General features: G+C 43.6%; 1 protein-coding gene across 1 annotated transcript in view; it reads right to left on the bottom strand.

Annotated features, from left to right (window-relative positions):
- Window positions 1-1,181: 1,181 nt before the first annotated feature.
- The window catches only part of LOC135514428 (ras and EF-hand domain-containing protein homolog), a 31,179-nt gene continuing 16,578 nt past the window's right edge, over window positions 1,182-15,782 (bottom strand). The window contains exons 10-17 of the mRNA XM_064937923.1: window positions 7,906-8,227; window positions 7,455-7,589; window positions 6,875-7,025; window positions 5,270-5,351; window positions 4,709-4,823; window positions 3,234-3,353; window positions 2,967-3,043; window positions 1,182-2,368 (exon numbers count right to left, since the gene is read on the bottom strand). Of these exons, the coding sequence (XP_064793995.1) occupies window positions 2,263-2,368; window positions 2,967-3,043; window positions 3,234-3,353; window positions 4,709-4,823; window positions 5,270-5,351; window positions 6,875-7,025; window positions 7,455-7,589; window positions 7,906-8,227 (1,108 nt within the window). The 3' untranslated portion in view covers window positions 1,182-2,262. The remainder of the gene's footprint in view (window positions 2,369-2,966; window positions 3,044-3,233; window positions 3,354-4,708; window positions 4,824-5,269; window positions 5,352-6,874; window positions 7,026-7,454; window positions 7,590-7,905; window positions 8,228-15,782) is intronic.

Here is a 15,782-nt window from a genome sequence, read left to right as displayed (position 1 = left end):
TGTGGAGTTCCACACAGTCTGCTGCCCCAGAGTTCCACACAGTCCGATGGCCTCTCCAACGACCTCTGACCTCTCCAGATGGCGGGATGTTCTGATTTAGTTGGACTGCTGATGTGTTTTTTGGTAATATTATAGGTTTAAGGGGTTTTGATCCTATGTTGATGTAGTAGTGCTAGACAATGTTCATTAAAGACGTGATTAGCCTAAATACTACCTGTCAGACTGTGAATGGTGTATGTGTATGCACATGTGAGTTTGTAATTTGTGTGTGCTTGTTCTATAAGGTATGGTTGAGTGTTATGTGTATTAGAGATTCATACAAGGACAATCTTTTCAGAAGCCCTGCTGACAGCTGAAGGGGGTTTGATAATAGCAGCTCTTCAGTGTGAGAGATACAGAATCGTGAAGGCCATCATCACCCTCCTTCAACCCACTCTAAGCACTCCGTCACAGGGAGAACAACACCATCCAAGACAGAGGTTGTTATAAAGTTATTACCAGTGTTTTGTAAATCATTGGACATGTAAACAAGTGCCAGGGGTCAAACCCAGGGCTGAAACCCATCCAACGGTAATGTCGTGGGACTCAGCTCTGTGAATATAATAAATACCCTGTTGATTTCCACTTAGGACACGCTTCTGTTCCGCCCACATCAAATTAATGAATCCATTCCAAACAATAACCTTGCCTCCTCCACATTTGTGATTATTTAATTATCCCATGCCTGCCTGCCTGCCTGCCCCACCCTACATTTTGTTTGACAAATGACTAGGCTTGCCTCATCACGGTCATGTAAATGTAAACTAATGGGAGGTGGGGCTGGGCTCTGTGCCAGACTTCCAGACACAAATGGCCTGAATAAATGCTGACACATGCTGCAGCTCCTCATAAAAATGCTCAGGGAAAATGGGTGACACGGGTGTCCTAACAAATCAAATTTAAGAAGTTATCTGATTGTTTAATTTATTTTCCCCAGTCAGTGACTCTCTGTGGACATTTGGGGTGTGTGTTTGTGTATGCGTGTGTGTGACTGAGCAAGAGAGTAGATAACACTCCAGATAAATTATATTATAACTTATTTTATACTCCATGCCCTCAACATGAAATATACTGTATATATATTCAGCATGAAATATTATGTTCAGACTCTGTCTGGATAAGGGAAGTCATATCACATTGGGTTTTGTTCATGCTACATTTTAATAGTAAAGCGCTTTGAGTATGACCACACAGAGGGCTCAGACAGACAGGTGTGGGCTCACAGTGACATCATTAGTGACCCAGGAGAGGTCCAAATGGCAAGTCTAACATTACATAATATATTAATGATAACAATATTTTACAGTATACACATAGAAATAAAATGTGCCCCATTCATTCACACCACATTCATACATTTGACATTGTGCTCCTCCCACGGTCATCCAATCACATCATTCTCTCCAGATGTTGCTCTTGGCTCCTACAATCAGAATTCAACTGACAATCATGACACTCCTTCCTTGACATGCAGCTGTTACTCTTTATCACAAATGTTGTACGTGGAGGATGTTTCTGACACGACTGTGTCTACTATTTATATCTACTAAACTGTAGGTGCGCCTTATCCCTTAGCAATAAACAGCTTGCTAATAAGATCATTATTCCATTGTAAAAATAACATTTCCGCACCCTCCTGTTCACCACCTATCACGTGCATTTGTCTCTCCTCATCATGTCTGTCATGTACATTGCTGCTATCCCAAGCTTTCTAGTGACTTGTTGAGAATATAATTTGCCAGTACATGGTACTTTTCAGACACTACCTGTACATTGATATATACAATAGCTATCTGCAATACACATGACCATGGCTTCAACACAGAGGCTTCATAAGAAGACAATCAACAGCATATGACATTAGACTTCACTATTAACCATGATGTGAATGATGTCAAAGGACTCAATACTAAAGCCAAATACATATGCATAACACAAGCACACATGTACTCATGCAAACATGTAATTGCATAATCGTGCACGCATGCACACACAGCTTAAAACAAGCACAGTTGATCTCATACGAGAAAATCAGCTGTTTGATATTCTAGTGCTATGGTGCTCTAGTGTTCTGACTGGATTCTCCTGTGTTCTGTTCTTCTGAAGTCTCATTTTTCTCTTGTTCTGTCTTTGTTGACAGTATTCTTGTATTGTGGTGTTCTGTTGCTGTGGTTGCTCTGGTGCTGAGTTTTGGTTACTCTAGTAGTGTTCCTGTATGGTTTCTTATCCTGTGCAGCAGGTGACAGTGGGCATCTTCTTGTTGGGACTTCTGTAGAGGTTAGTCACAGACTCCTGGTTCTCATCCCCATGAACCTGCTTGGTCATCTCTCTGATAGAGGGGGGGGGGGGACAAGAATGAGAACAAAAGAGAAGAATAATATAGAAAGAGTTAAAGGCATACCTCCACTGTATTGGCATTAGTATAATTAAGCAATAAGGCCCGAGAGGTGTGGTATATGGCCAATATACCACGGCTAAGGGCTGTTGTTAGGCACCTTGTTAGGCACCTAGGCAAATCGGAACTTACAAACCCCCGAGGTGCTTATTGCTTATGGGCATAATAAACTGGGTGGTTCGAGCCCTGAATGCTGATTGGCTGACAGCTGTGGTAAATCAGACCGTATACCATGGGTATGACAGAACATACATTTTACTGCTCTAATTACGTTGGTAACCAGTTAGCCGTGGTATACTGGCCATATACCACACCCCCTCGTGCCTTATTGCTTAATTAGAGTACAGAACACTCTTGCACACTAGTGGCCAGCAAAACTTTACATGTTGTTCTACATTTTGGTCCTGTAAAAAAATATTTAAAATTATCCAACTCAGTCAGATCAGAGAGTAATCTAAGGAGCAACACATTTACAGGTAAATCACTTAGCAGAGAGAGAAAACAGAGATGTCTAGGATCCGGTATTTCTTACCTGGCCAGATGCAGCACGGCCTCTATGACATTAGATCCGTCTTTAGCACTGGTCTCACAGAAGAGGGCGTTATATGTCTGAAAGGAAACAAACAACGCAACTCTCAAATCAGGCCGAAGTTCCAGTAATTGACCTGACCAGGCTATATTCTAGGGTACGATTAGAGGTGACTGTAAATCCCTCTGGATAAAATAATCTGCTAAATGACAAATGTAAATGTAACTAATGTAAAGGTTTAAGTAAGACGTTGGGGTTGAGTGGTCTCACCATGGCCAGCTTCTCTCCGAAGCTGGTGGGGACACAGGTGACACTGTCCTGTAGCGCTTGCTCCCTCAGGTCACACTTATTTCCAACTAGCATGATGGGAATGTCATCCTGGGACACGTCCTGAACACAGATGGACAGCAGGTTAAAACACAGGCAAACAACACTGACAACAAACACAACAACACTGCTATACAAAACTCAAAACTGAGTGCGTCCCAAGTGGCACCCTATTCCCATTATTGTGCACTACTTTTGACCAGGGCCCATATGGCTCTTGTCAAAAGTAGTGCACTATAGGGTGCCATTTGGGATGCACACACTTATCACACAACTCAACACTGCAATGAAATGGACACAGCGTTGCTTCAAAAGTTTTTGCCCAGTGGGATGTTGCTATAACTAGCAACATGATAGCCTAATGTTTAGACTTTAGAGTTTGTGATCTGGTTAATGATTAGCCCAATGGGGTAAATCGGCAATCCTCAGCCTAATTATTTATAGCCACTATGCTGCATCAGGTGGGCTACACCAGGTGATAATAATGATTACCAAATAGCACACCTGCCTGATAATATGGACTATTGTTATATTGGGGTCATTTCTGTAGGGGGAAATTACATTTGAAATGTTTTATTTTTTATTTTTTAGGGTGAATCAGCTTTAATATTGCGGATAGATTGTTGCTTCCATCGATGTAATTTTCTGCATCGTTTCCAATCCCCCATATATTTTCGGGGTAAATATACATATATATATACATACACATACCCCCACATATACATATATATAAAAATACATACATATATATACATAAACACTTTAAAAAAAATATATACCTTCCTTTATTATTCCCCGCAAACCCTATCACCCTCCCCTTAATTGGAGTAAACTATTAAACAATAACACTTAGGCTTCTACTTCCAGCTTATACATACTATAGACATTTTACAGACACAATCTATTTTACAATAGTTATATTTGGTTTGTTTTTAACCCTGGCCTTCCTCTACTTCTGATGTCCATCCAGTTTGATTTCAATTTGCCATATCTTTTAAATTTTATATTGATTCATTTTGGAGTAGGATGTCATTTTAAAAGTCATCCGAACCTACTTTCTCACAGTCAATCTCCTTCCAAATTGTTACATCCCGTGGCATCACTCAGATGTTTGCTACACATTGGTGGCGGATAGGGTGAATTTGAACCTTAATATGTGGTTAGAGCGTTGGCCCATTAACCGAAAGGTTGCTGGATCGAATCCACGAGCTGACGAGGTTAAAATCTGTCATTCTGCCCCTGACCAAGGCAGTTAACCCCTGTTCCCCGGTAGGCTGTCATTGTAAATAAGAGTTTGTTTTTAACTGACTTGCCTAGTTAAATAAAATAAAAATTAAAAAAATGTGAAGTACTTTGAGCATCTTGGAAAAGTGTCATATCAATTGGATGTAAAAATGTATTATATAAATTATTACTACCTCAATCATGTCCACCCATTCTCTCACGTTGAGAAAGCTCTTTTCACAGGTGACATCATACAGCAGGAGGACCCCGTCGGCTCGTCTGAAGTACGACTTCGCAATGCTGCGGAACCTAGGACACACACACACAGGGATAGAGGTTAACAGAGCACCACTACATAGATTGGCTGAAATAGACATGTTCACTAACACACGCATGCATGCAAACACACACACACAGCTCTCACTAACCCCTGACCCTGACTCTAACCCTAAATCTACCCTAACACTAAACTAGCCTTTTTACAAGTGAGGACCAAAATGTCCTCACTTCTCTGAATATTTGTTGGTTTTACTATTCTTGTGCGGACTTTTGGTTCTCTCAAATATAGTAAAACGTGTCCGTCCACACACATAACACACACACACACACACACACACACACACACACACACACACACACACACACACACACACACACACACACACACACACACACACACACACACACACACACACACACACACACACACACACACACACACACACACACACACACACACACACACACACACACACCTCTCCTGGCCTGCTGTGTCCCACAACTGTAGTAGGGTGGGCTCTCCATCCACTACTAGAGTCTTCATCTGAAAGTCCACCCCTGAGGATCAACACAAGAGGATGTTCAAACACACTACTCCAAAAGACAATCCCATTACCATCTAAATATACATTCTATATCTGTCACAGGCAACTAGGCATGCATACTTGACTAGCACCATGGGATAGAGCATGCAGTTGCATGCTTTGCTAACTATCTGTCTGATAGAACTCAGTGCACTCAATTTGATGGGCTTATGTCTGTTAAATTGTCTGTCTTTAATGGTGTGCACCAAGGCTCTGTACTTGGTCCTCTCTTATTCACTATTTATATAAATGATTTAGACAAAAATGTCCAAAATGCACAAATTCATTTTTATGCTGATGATGCTATATTTACTGTTGTGCCTAGACTCTTACAAAATCTTTCCAGAACTTGCAAACTGCTTTTTATACTGATCAACATACCTTGTGTAGATTGAAGCTTATCCTCAATACTGACAAAACTAAACTAATGGTGTTTTCTAAAGCAAGAAATAGACCCCTGAACCTTTCCCTATTACTACCTTTCAGGGCAAGGAGATTGAGATTGTAACCTCATATAAATATCTTGGAATTTTAATTGATGACGGCCTCTCTTTTAAATTGCATATTCAACCACTTTGAAGCTGAAATTGGGATTTTATTTTAGGAATAAGGCCTGTTTTTCTTTTGAAGCCAGAAGGAGGCTAGAATCAGCTACATTTATGCCTTTACTAGACTATGGGGATATTCTATATATGAATGCTTCTGCTCAGTGTTTGAGATCAATTGACACCCTTTACCATGGCGCTTTGAGATTTATTTTAAACTGCAAAACCTCTATGCACCACTGCACTTTGTATACCAGGGTTGTCACTCGTAGGCTCAGTCACTGGTATACTTTTATTTACAAAGCCATTTTGGGTTTACAACCTTTTTATTTCAGCATTTTTATTGTTCAGAAATGTGATGGGTATTCTCTTCGTTTGCTGGACTTTATCCTGCTAACTGTTCCAAATGTCCGAACTGAATTTGGTAAAAGGGATTTTATGTACTCTGCGCCATCGTCTTGGAACGCCTTACAAAATATTTTTAAACTGGAAGAACTTGTCCCGATTGAAATTTTTAAATCACTGATGAATGATCTTGAGACTGATTCCCTAACCTGTCAATGTTTTTAATTAGCTGTTTTTGATTTTGTTATACTCTTGTGAATTCTATGGTTTTTACTAGAATCCTTGAAGTTTTTCATGTTGTTTGTCTGTAATTTTTGTAATGACTTGGTGCTGCCTATCTTGAGCAGGACGCTCTAGAAAAATATATTTTAAATCTCAATGGTTAAATTAAAGGTTAAATTAAAAAAATTCAAATTAAAAAATAGAACCTTTGGAGACTACACAAGCCAAGCTGTGTTGGGGAAAGTAGTGTGAAAGCATGCTTAACCGAGCCCGAGCAGTCCAGCTAGACGAACTCCTTGTTCACCATTTACAGTCAAAAGTAATGTGTGGATAGAATGATACTGTAAGCAGGTGAGAGCTAACACAGGTACGCTGACACACCCACCCAGGGTGGCGCTGGTGTTTCCTCGGAACTCGTTCTTGCAGAGGCGGAGCAGGAAGCTGGACTTGCCCACCGCTGCATCTCCAGCCAACACCACCCTGTAGGCCTTCTCTGATGTCATATAGCCCAGGTCAGCTGACTCCTTCTCTTTACCCTATACACAGAGAGAGAGAGAGAGAGAGAGAGAGAGAGAGAGAGAGAGAGAGAGGGAGGGGAGGGAGGGAGGGAGACACAGAGAGAGAGAGAGGAAGAGAAAGCATGAGAGGGAGCGAGAGAGAAAGAAAGAAAGTGAAAGAGGTTAAAGGCACACATTGACTGTATTGTACCGGACCATGTCATAATACTGGAATGATGTTAACTCACTTGTCATGCATAGTCAACAATCAACAGTTTCTCCTGAACTAAGTCAAAAATTTACGCTCAAGTGTTTTCTACTACGTCTGCCTGCGAACCAAGTAACTCCGTCAAGTGTTTGTTTCTTTTTAAAATGGTTTTAAAGCTCCAAAATGAGCTTTTATTTTAGTTCTACAATCCAGGATTTACACTCTCCTCTCTTCTTACACCACTGCCCTCTGTCCTGTACCTCATTGGTGATGGCAGAGAGGGCTTTGCGTGTGGACACTCCAGAGCTGGTCCGGCTGACTGACTCCAAAGGTTTCCAGTCCAGGACAGAATCACTGTCTGATCCAAACACCATCTCATCCCGCATCTCTGCAACCTGACACATTAACACTATCGTATTAACATCAATACATAATGAGCGTTATCAGTAAGAATAAGTGTATGTAGTACAAGTGGATGACGATGAGTGTATAATGTCTTTTTGTGTGTGTGTGTTGTGCATTATTGTAAAGTGTGTGTGTGTTTGAGTGTCTGTGTGTGTAATAAGCATGTGTCTGTGAGTGTGCGTATAGTGCGTACATGTATGTGTGTACTACGGCATAGTCTATGTGTGTGTGTTTGTATGTAGTGCTTGTGTGTGTGTATGGTGTAGTGTGTGTGTATGTGTATTACTGTATGTTTATGTGTCTTACGTCATTGTCAGAGTGGCCCCCTGCCAGGCTGTCTGTGTTCCCTGCCACCCTCTGTTCCTCCTTGTGCCCTTTCACCTCCTGCTCAGAGTCATATTCGTTGTTGGAGCCACGCAACGTGGACATGCCGCTGTCTAGGGAGCTCTCGGGCAGGCTGTCTACCTCGCTGCTGTGTTTTACCTGCATGGCTGGGTCACACAGAGCCAGGGCTAAGGTGTCCAGACTGGGCCGCCGACACCCCAGAGAACTCCTACCACCTTCACCCCCACAAAGGCCCAGGAGGTCTACGTCCGCATCCACACCATCCACACCCGCCTGGTAGAACCTGGGACAGTATAGACAGACAGAGGCATTCCTGTCATTCTCAACATCCACACAGGCTACTCGAAACAGAAACCTTTCCTCACTACAGTGGTTCATCGACTTAAGAGGTTCCCGGAATCACAGCTTCATTGCTCCAGACCACAGCAGGGGGGAGTTGGAGCACTCATTATGCATCTGGGTCACAAGGTTTTTATATGACCAATCATTTCGAGTGGTTCCAATGACAAATTTGACATTATGCCACCCGTCGCTGGTAAGTGTATGTAAACTTTCTACATAAACTGAACCTACACACGTATCTACAGTTGAAGTCGGAAGTTTAAATACACTAAGGTTGGAGTCATTAAAACTCATTTTTCAACCACTCAGTTTTGGCAAGTCGGTTAGGACATCTACTTTGTGCATGACACAAGTCATTTTTCCAACAAATGTTTATAGACAGATGAATTCACTGTATCACAATTCTAGTGGGTCAGAAGATTACATACACTAAATTGACTGTGCCTTAAAACAGCTTGGAAAATTACAGAAAAGGATGTCAAAGCTTTAGAGGCTTCAAATAATTGACATAATTTGAGTCACCTGCAGGTGTACTTGTGGATGTATTTCAAGGCCTACCTTCAAACGCAGTGCCTCTTTGCTTGACATCATGGGAAAATCAAAAGAAATCAGCCAAAAATTGTAGACCCCCACAAGTCTGGTTCATCTTTGGGAGCAATTTCCAAACCCCTGAAGGTACCACGTTCATCTGTACAAAAAATAGTACGCAAGTATAAACACCATGGGACCACGCAGCCGTCATACCGCACGGGAAGGAGACGCGTTCTGTCACCTAGAGATGAACGTACTTTGGTGCGAAAACTGCAAATCAATCCCAGAACAACAGCAAAGGACATTGTGAAGATGCCGGAGGAAATCGGTACAAAAGTATCTATATCCACAGTAAAACGAGTCCTATATAGACATAACCTGAAAGGCCGCTCATCAAGGAAGAAACCACTTCTCCAAAACCGCCATAAAAAAAGACAAACTACGGTTTGTAATTGCACATGGGGACAAAGATAGTACTTTTTGGAGAAATGTCCTCTCGTCTGATGAAACAAAAAATAGAACTGCTTGGCCATAATGACCATCGTTAAGTTTGAAGGAAAAGGAGGAGGCTTGTAAGTCGAAGAAGGAAGAAAAATTATGTGGATATATTGAAGCAACATCTCAAGACATCATTCAGGAAGTTAAAGCTTGCTCGCAAATGGGTCTTCCAAATGGACAATGACCCCAAGCATACTTAAGTTGTGGCAAAATGGCTTAAGGACAACAAAGTCAAGGTATTGGAGTGGCCATCACAAAGCCCTGACCTCAATCCTATAGAACATTTGTGGACACAACTGAAAAAGCGTGTGCGAGCAAGGAGGTCCACAAACCTGACTCAGTTTCTCCAGCTCTGTCAGGCGGAATGGGCCAAAATTCACCCAACTTATTGTGGATAGTTTATGGAAGGCTACCTGAAATGTTTGACCCAAACAATTTAAAGGCAATGCTATCAAATACTAATTGAGTGTATGTAAACTTCTGACCCACTGGGAATGTGATAAAGTAAATAATTCACTCTACTATTATTCTTACATTTCATATTCTTAAAATAAAGTGGTGATCCTAACTGACCTAAGACAGGGAATTTTTACTAGGATTAAATGTCAGGAATTGTGAAAAACTGAGTTTAAATGTATTTGGCTAAGGTGAATGTAAACTTCTGACTTCAACTGTACAGCGGTCTAAGGCACTGCATCGCAGTGCAAGAGGCATTACTACAGTCCCTGGTTTGAATACAGGCTGTATCACAGGCGACCGTGATTGGGAGTGCCATAGGGTGGCGAACAATTGGCCCAGCATCATTCGGGTTTGGCCGGTGTTGGCCGTGATTGTAAATAAGAATTTGTTTTACCTGACTTGCCTAGTTAAATAAAGGTTAAATTTAAAAAACTACTGGCGGTAACTGCAGCGCAATCAATAGGATGTGAACAGTGGCTGGTGCTAACAATATAGCTAGCTTGTTATGCAAGTGTTGCACACCAACAGATGGAGAAAACCTACACCAGTCAATCAATTCATTTCAACAATAATCTTCATTTTAATTACAAACAACATTAATTAATTGGAGTCTATGTCTTCGGAGCCTAGACCAATATAAAATAACTTACCTCGCTGAGGTAGGCTATGATGCTTAACAGCCCAAAATTTTATTAGGCCTACTTACAATTTTTGACCAGTGGCAACTGATCAAAAATGTAGCATCCGACATAAAACAACAATTTAAAGAAAAAAGTCTAGTTCGAACTTAAACAATGTAATGAAAAGTAATTGGAATGGTAGATACAAATGATTTGTGACATTGTGGTTACAATAAAGAATGTAAACAAGATGCTGTGTCTCCACAACTGTAGCAGGTGTAGCCCATTATGCAAATGTTTCCTATTAGCAGTACAATATACTTTTTATAGCCCGGCTACTGTTGTGAAAATCCCTCAACTTGCAATGTATTCGATGCTTAAGTACACTAAAGTGTTACATTTCTAACTCAAAACAGCAGTACAGTATTTCTTCATCAACATATTTATGCGTTGGTTAATAAAATACAGAGAAAAAAGATATTCAAATGCGGATGTTTATTTAAACTACATTTTAGTCACGTTTCCACCCAGCTCCACGACCACAGGTAAAACCTTGCTGAAATGAGCTCCATTTGTGGAGAGTCAGGCTGCATTGGCGGAGAGTCAGGTGGAGAATGACGCGTAGAAAATGGCGAGGAACGAGATGGAGATGGCAATCCATGACATACACACCTGTGAGCTCTGGAACTCCACCTTCGACAGGCAGTGTCAACATACGTGGCAGGTTCGTCAGGTCGTTGGTTCACCCTGACATTTCCATTCCTCTTCTGACAACAGAACTTGACCAACTGCTCACAGCTAGCCAACCTCTACCGAATTGAACTTCAACTACCCGGTCAACATTCCGCGTCGCTCCACAGGTAGTATCACATTTTCATTTCACTTCATTACAGTACAACTGTTTGATTTGTTTGATCGTAGCTAGCCAGCTACATAGCCGTCTTTGTATCTAAGACAATTGTGTAGTCTAGAGCGATTTTCTAGGTTAGCCGGCCAGCTATTGTCGTTCTTTTAACGTAGCTAGCCAAGCCCCGAATAGCAGCACTGTAGAAACTATTACAGCACAACGGTTTGATTTGTTTGATCGTAGCTAGCTAGCTACATAGCCGTCTTTGTATCTAAGACAATTGTGTAGCCTAGAGCGATTTTCTAGGTTAGCTAGCCAGCTATTGTCGTTCTTTTAAGGTAACGTAACGCAATCAACCTGCTAGCTAGCCAGCTAGCCCCCGAATAGCAGCACTGTAGAAACTATTACACTCGACGGAACGACTTGATTAGTGTAGTGTCAACATCGCAGCCACTACCAGCTAGCCTACAAAGTCAACAACGCAGCCACTGCCAGCTAGCCTACTCCAGCAGTACTGTATCATTTCAATCATTTTAGTCAATAAGATTCTTGCTACGTAAGCCTAACTTTCTGAACATTCGAGATGTGTAGTCCACTTGTCATTCCAATCTCCTTTGCATTAGCGTAGCCTCTTCTGTAGCCTGTCAACTATGTGTCTATCTATCCCTGTTCTCTCCTCTCTGCACAGACCATACAAACGCTCCACACCGCGTGGCCGCGGCCACCCTAATCTGGTGGTCCCAGCGCGCACGACCCACGTGGAGTTCCAGGTCTCCGGTAGCCTCTGGAACTGCCGATCTGCGGCCAACAAGGCAGAGTTCATCCCAGCCTATGCCTCCTCCAGTCCCTCAACTTCTTGGCACTGACGGAAACATGGATCACCACAGATAACACTGCTACTCCTACTGCTCTCTCTTCGTCTGCCCACGTGTTCTCGCACACCCCAGAGCTTCTGGTCAGCGGGGTGGTGGCACCGGGATCCTCATCTCTCCCAAGTGGTCATTCTCTCTCTCCCCTTACCCATCTGTCTATCGCCTCCTTTGAATTCCATGCTGTCACAGTTACCAGCCCTTTCAAGCTTAACATCCTTATCATTTATCGCCCTCCAGGTTCCCTCGGAGAGTTCATCAATGAGCTTGATGCCTTGATAATGCTCACCTCTCACAGTCCTGGGCGACTTTAACCTCCCCACGTCTACCTTTGACTCATTCCTCTCTGCCTCCTTCTTTCCACTCCTCTCCTCTTTTGACCTCACCCTCTCACCTTCCCCCCTACTCACAAGGCAGGCAATACGCTCGACCTCATCTTTACTAGATGCTGTTCTTCCACTAACCTCATTGCAACTCCCCTCCAAGTCTCCGACCACTACCTTGTATCCTTTTCCCTCTCGCTCTCATCCAACACTTCCCACACTGCCCCTACTCGGATGGTATCGCGCCGTCCCAACCTTCGCTCTCTCTCCCCCGCTACTCTCTCCTCTTCCATCCTATCATCTCTTCCCTCTGCTCATACCTTCTCCAACCTATCTCCTGATTCTGCCTCCTCAACCCTCCTCTCTTCCCTTCTTTGACTCTCTACTCATTGCGAGCTCACAGAACAGAGCTCCGGGCAGCCGAGCGGAAATGGAGGAGAATCGCCACCCTGCGGACCTGGCATCCTTTCACTCCCTCCTCTCTACATTTCCCTCCTCTGTCTCTGCTGCTAAAGCCACTTTCTACCACTCTAAATTCCAAGCATCTGCCTCTAACCCTAGGAAGCTCTTTGCCACCTTCTCCTCCCTCCTGAATCCTCCTCCCCCTCCCCCTCCTCCTCTCTCTGCAGATGACTTCGTCAACCATTTTGAAAAGAAGGTCGACGACATCCGATCCTCGTTTGCTAAGTACACCGCTGGTTCTGCTCACACTGCCCTACCCTGTGCTCTGACCTCTTTCTCCCCTCTCTCTCCAGATGAAATCTCGCTTCTTTGACGGCCGGCCGCCCAACAACCTGCCCGCTTGACCCTATCCCCTCCTCTCTTCTCCAGACCATTTCCGGAGACCTTCTCCCTTACCTCACCTCGCTCATCAACTCATCCCTGACCGCTGGCTACGTCCCTTCCGTCTTCAAGAGAGCGAGTTGCACCCCTTCTGAAAAAACCTACACTGGATCCCTCCGATGTCAACAACTACAGACCAGTATCCCTTCTTTCTTTTCTCTCCAAAACTCTTGAACGTGCCGTCCTTGGCCAGCTCTCACCGCTATCTCTCTCAGAATGACCTTCTTGATCCAAATCAGTCAGGTTTCAAGACTAGTCATTCAACTGAGACTGCTCTTCTCTGTATCACGGAGGCGCTCCGCACTGCTAAAGCTAACTCTCTCTCCTCTGCTCTCATCCTTCTAGACCTATCGGCTGCCTTCGATACTGTGAACCATCAGATCCTCCTCTCCACCCTCTCCGAGTTGAGCATCTCCGGCGCGGCCCACCTTTTGCGTCCTACCTGACAGGTCGCTCCTACCAGGTGGCGTGGCGAGAATCTGTCTCCTCGCCACGCGCTCTCACCACTGGTGTCCCCCAGGGCTCTGTTCTAGGCCCTCTCCTATTCTCGCTATACACCAAGTCACTTGGCTCTGTCATAACCTCACATGGTCTCTCCTATCATTGCTATGCAGACGACACACAATTAATCTTCTCCTTTCCCCCTTCTGATGACCAGGTGGCGAATCGCATCTCTGCATGTCTGGCAGACATATCAGTGTGGATGACGGATCACCACCTCAAGCTGAACCTCGGCAAGACGGAGCTGCTCTTCCTCCCGGGGAAGGACTGCCCGTTCCATGATCTCGCCATCACGGTTGACAACTCCATTGTGTCCTCCTCCCAGAGCGCTAAGAACCTTGGCGTGATCCTGGACAACACCCTGTCGTTCTCAACCAACATCATGGCGGTGGCCCGTTCCTGTAGGTTCATGCTCTACAACATCCGCACGACCCTGCCTCACACAGGAAGCGGCGCAGGTCCTAATCCAGGCACTTGTCATCTCCCGTCTGGATTACTGCAACTCGCTGTTGGCTGGGCTCCCTGCCTGTGCCATTAAACCCCTACAACTCATCCAGAACGCCGCAGCCCGTCTGGTGTTCAACCTTCCCAAGTTCTCTCACGTCACCCCGCTCCTCCGCTCTCTCCACTGGCTTCCAGTTGAAGCTCGCATCCGCTACAAGACCATGGTGCTTGCCTACGGAGCTGTGAGGGGAACGGCTACCTCCAGGCTCTGATCAGGCCCTACACCCAAGCAAGGGCACTGCGTTCATCCACCTCTGGCCTGCTCGCCACCCTACCACTGAGGAAGTACAGTTCCCGCTCAGCCCAGTCAAAACTGTTCGCTGCTCTGGCCCCCCAATGGTGGAACAAACTCCCTCACGACGCCAGGACAGCGGAGTCAATCACCACCTTCCGGAGACACCTGAAACCCCACCTCTTCAAGGAATACCTAGGATAGGATAAGTAAACCCCCTCCCCCTTAATGATTTAGATGCACTATTGTAAAGTGGCTGTTCCACTGGATGTCAGAAGGTGAATTCACCAATTTGTAAGTCGCTCTGGATAAGAGCGTCTGCTAAATGACTTAAATGTAAATGTAAATGCTCACCAGGCACAGCAAGGGAAGGCCGGACTGTTATGCTGTTCTGCTATTCCAAGGATGTGTAACCGAAGAGAGATACCACAAGTGGGCACAGAATACCAACTAGGATGGATCCCGAGGCAAATGTGGCTCACCAGTGAACCTCCGGGTGTTCATCATTAATACTGTGTCTCAGAAGTGTCTATCAATGACTGATGCAACTCGAAAAAGCATTAAAGACAGAGTTATTGAGCACTTGAGGTCTCTAAGAAAGTCTGTACATGGCCTGTTCTCCCTTATGTAAGGAATTAGGCACTTTCCCATGTTTACTACAGTATGTATTGTAGGCTATGTTTACTTGTCAGACTGCACAGTAGCCTAATAAACAAATGCAGGTGGCTTATATCTTCAAAATGCTTAAATGCTTTATTATCCAAATGTAAAAGCATATACTGTACAGTACTGTATTTCTTCATCAGCATCTTTATGCTTTCGTTAATAAAATAATGATTAAAATACTCTTTCAAAATGCTGATGTTTATTTAGTTATGGATCCATAACGAATTACTATCGGAATAAATATAACTGATTTACAGAAATATTGGAATAAAGTTGTCTAATGAAGGCAAAGAATTTAGAATCCCCCAATCCTCTTATGCTGTAGCCTACTCCCGACTGTCACATTGTACAGCACCATATTTTCCATTTCATCCGAAAGGAAACCCTGGGGGTTTCGTTTTTTGTTTTTCTCGGAATAGAAACACCATAATATTAATCAAATTAATTAAGCCAAATTTCTTAAAATCAATCCCATATACTATGTTATTACAAAAAAGGTTTTAACCTCTCTAGGGTATGTGGGAAGCTAACGTCCCATCTGGCCAACATCCAGTGAGATTGCAGAGTGCCAAATTCAAATACAGAAATACTCATTATAAAAAT

This window comes from Oncorhynchus masou, chromosome 25 (assembly GCF_036934945.1).
Source record: "Oncorhynchus masou masou isolate Uvic2021 chromosome 25, UVic_Omas_1.1, whole genome shotgun sequence".
Taxonomy (NCBI): Eukaryota; Metazoa; Chordata; class Actinopteri; order Salmoniformes; family Salmonidae; genus Oncorhynchus; species Oncorhynchus masou.
This window is presented reverse-complemented; position numbering and strand designations above follow the sequence as displayed.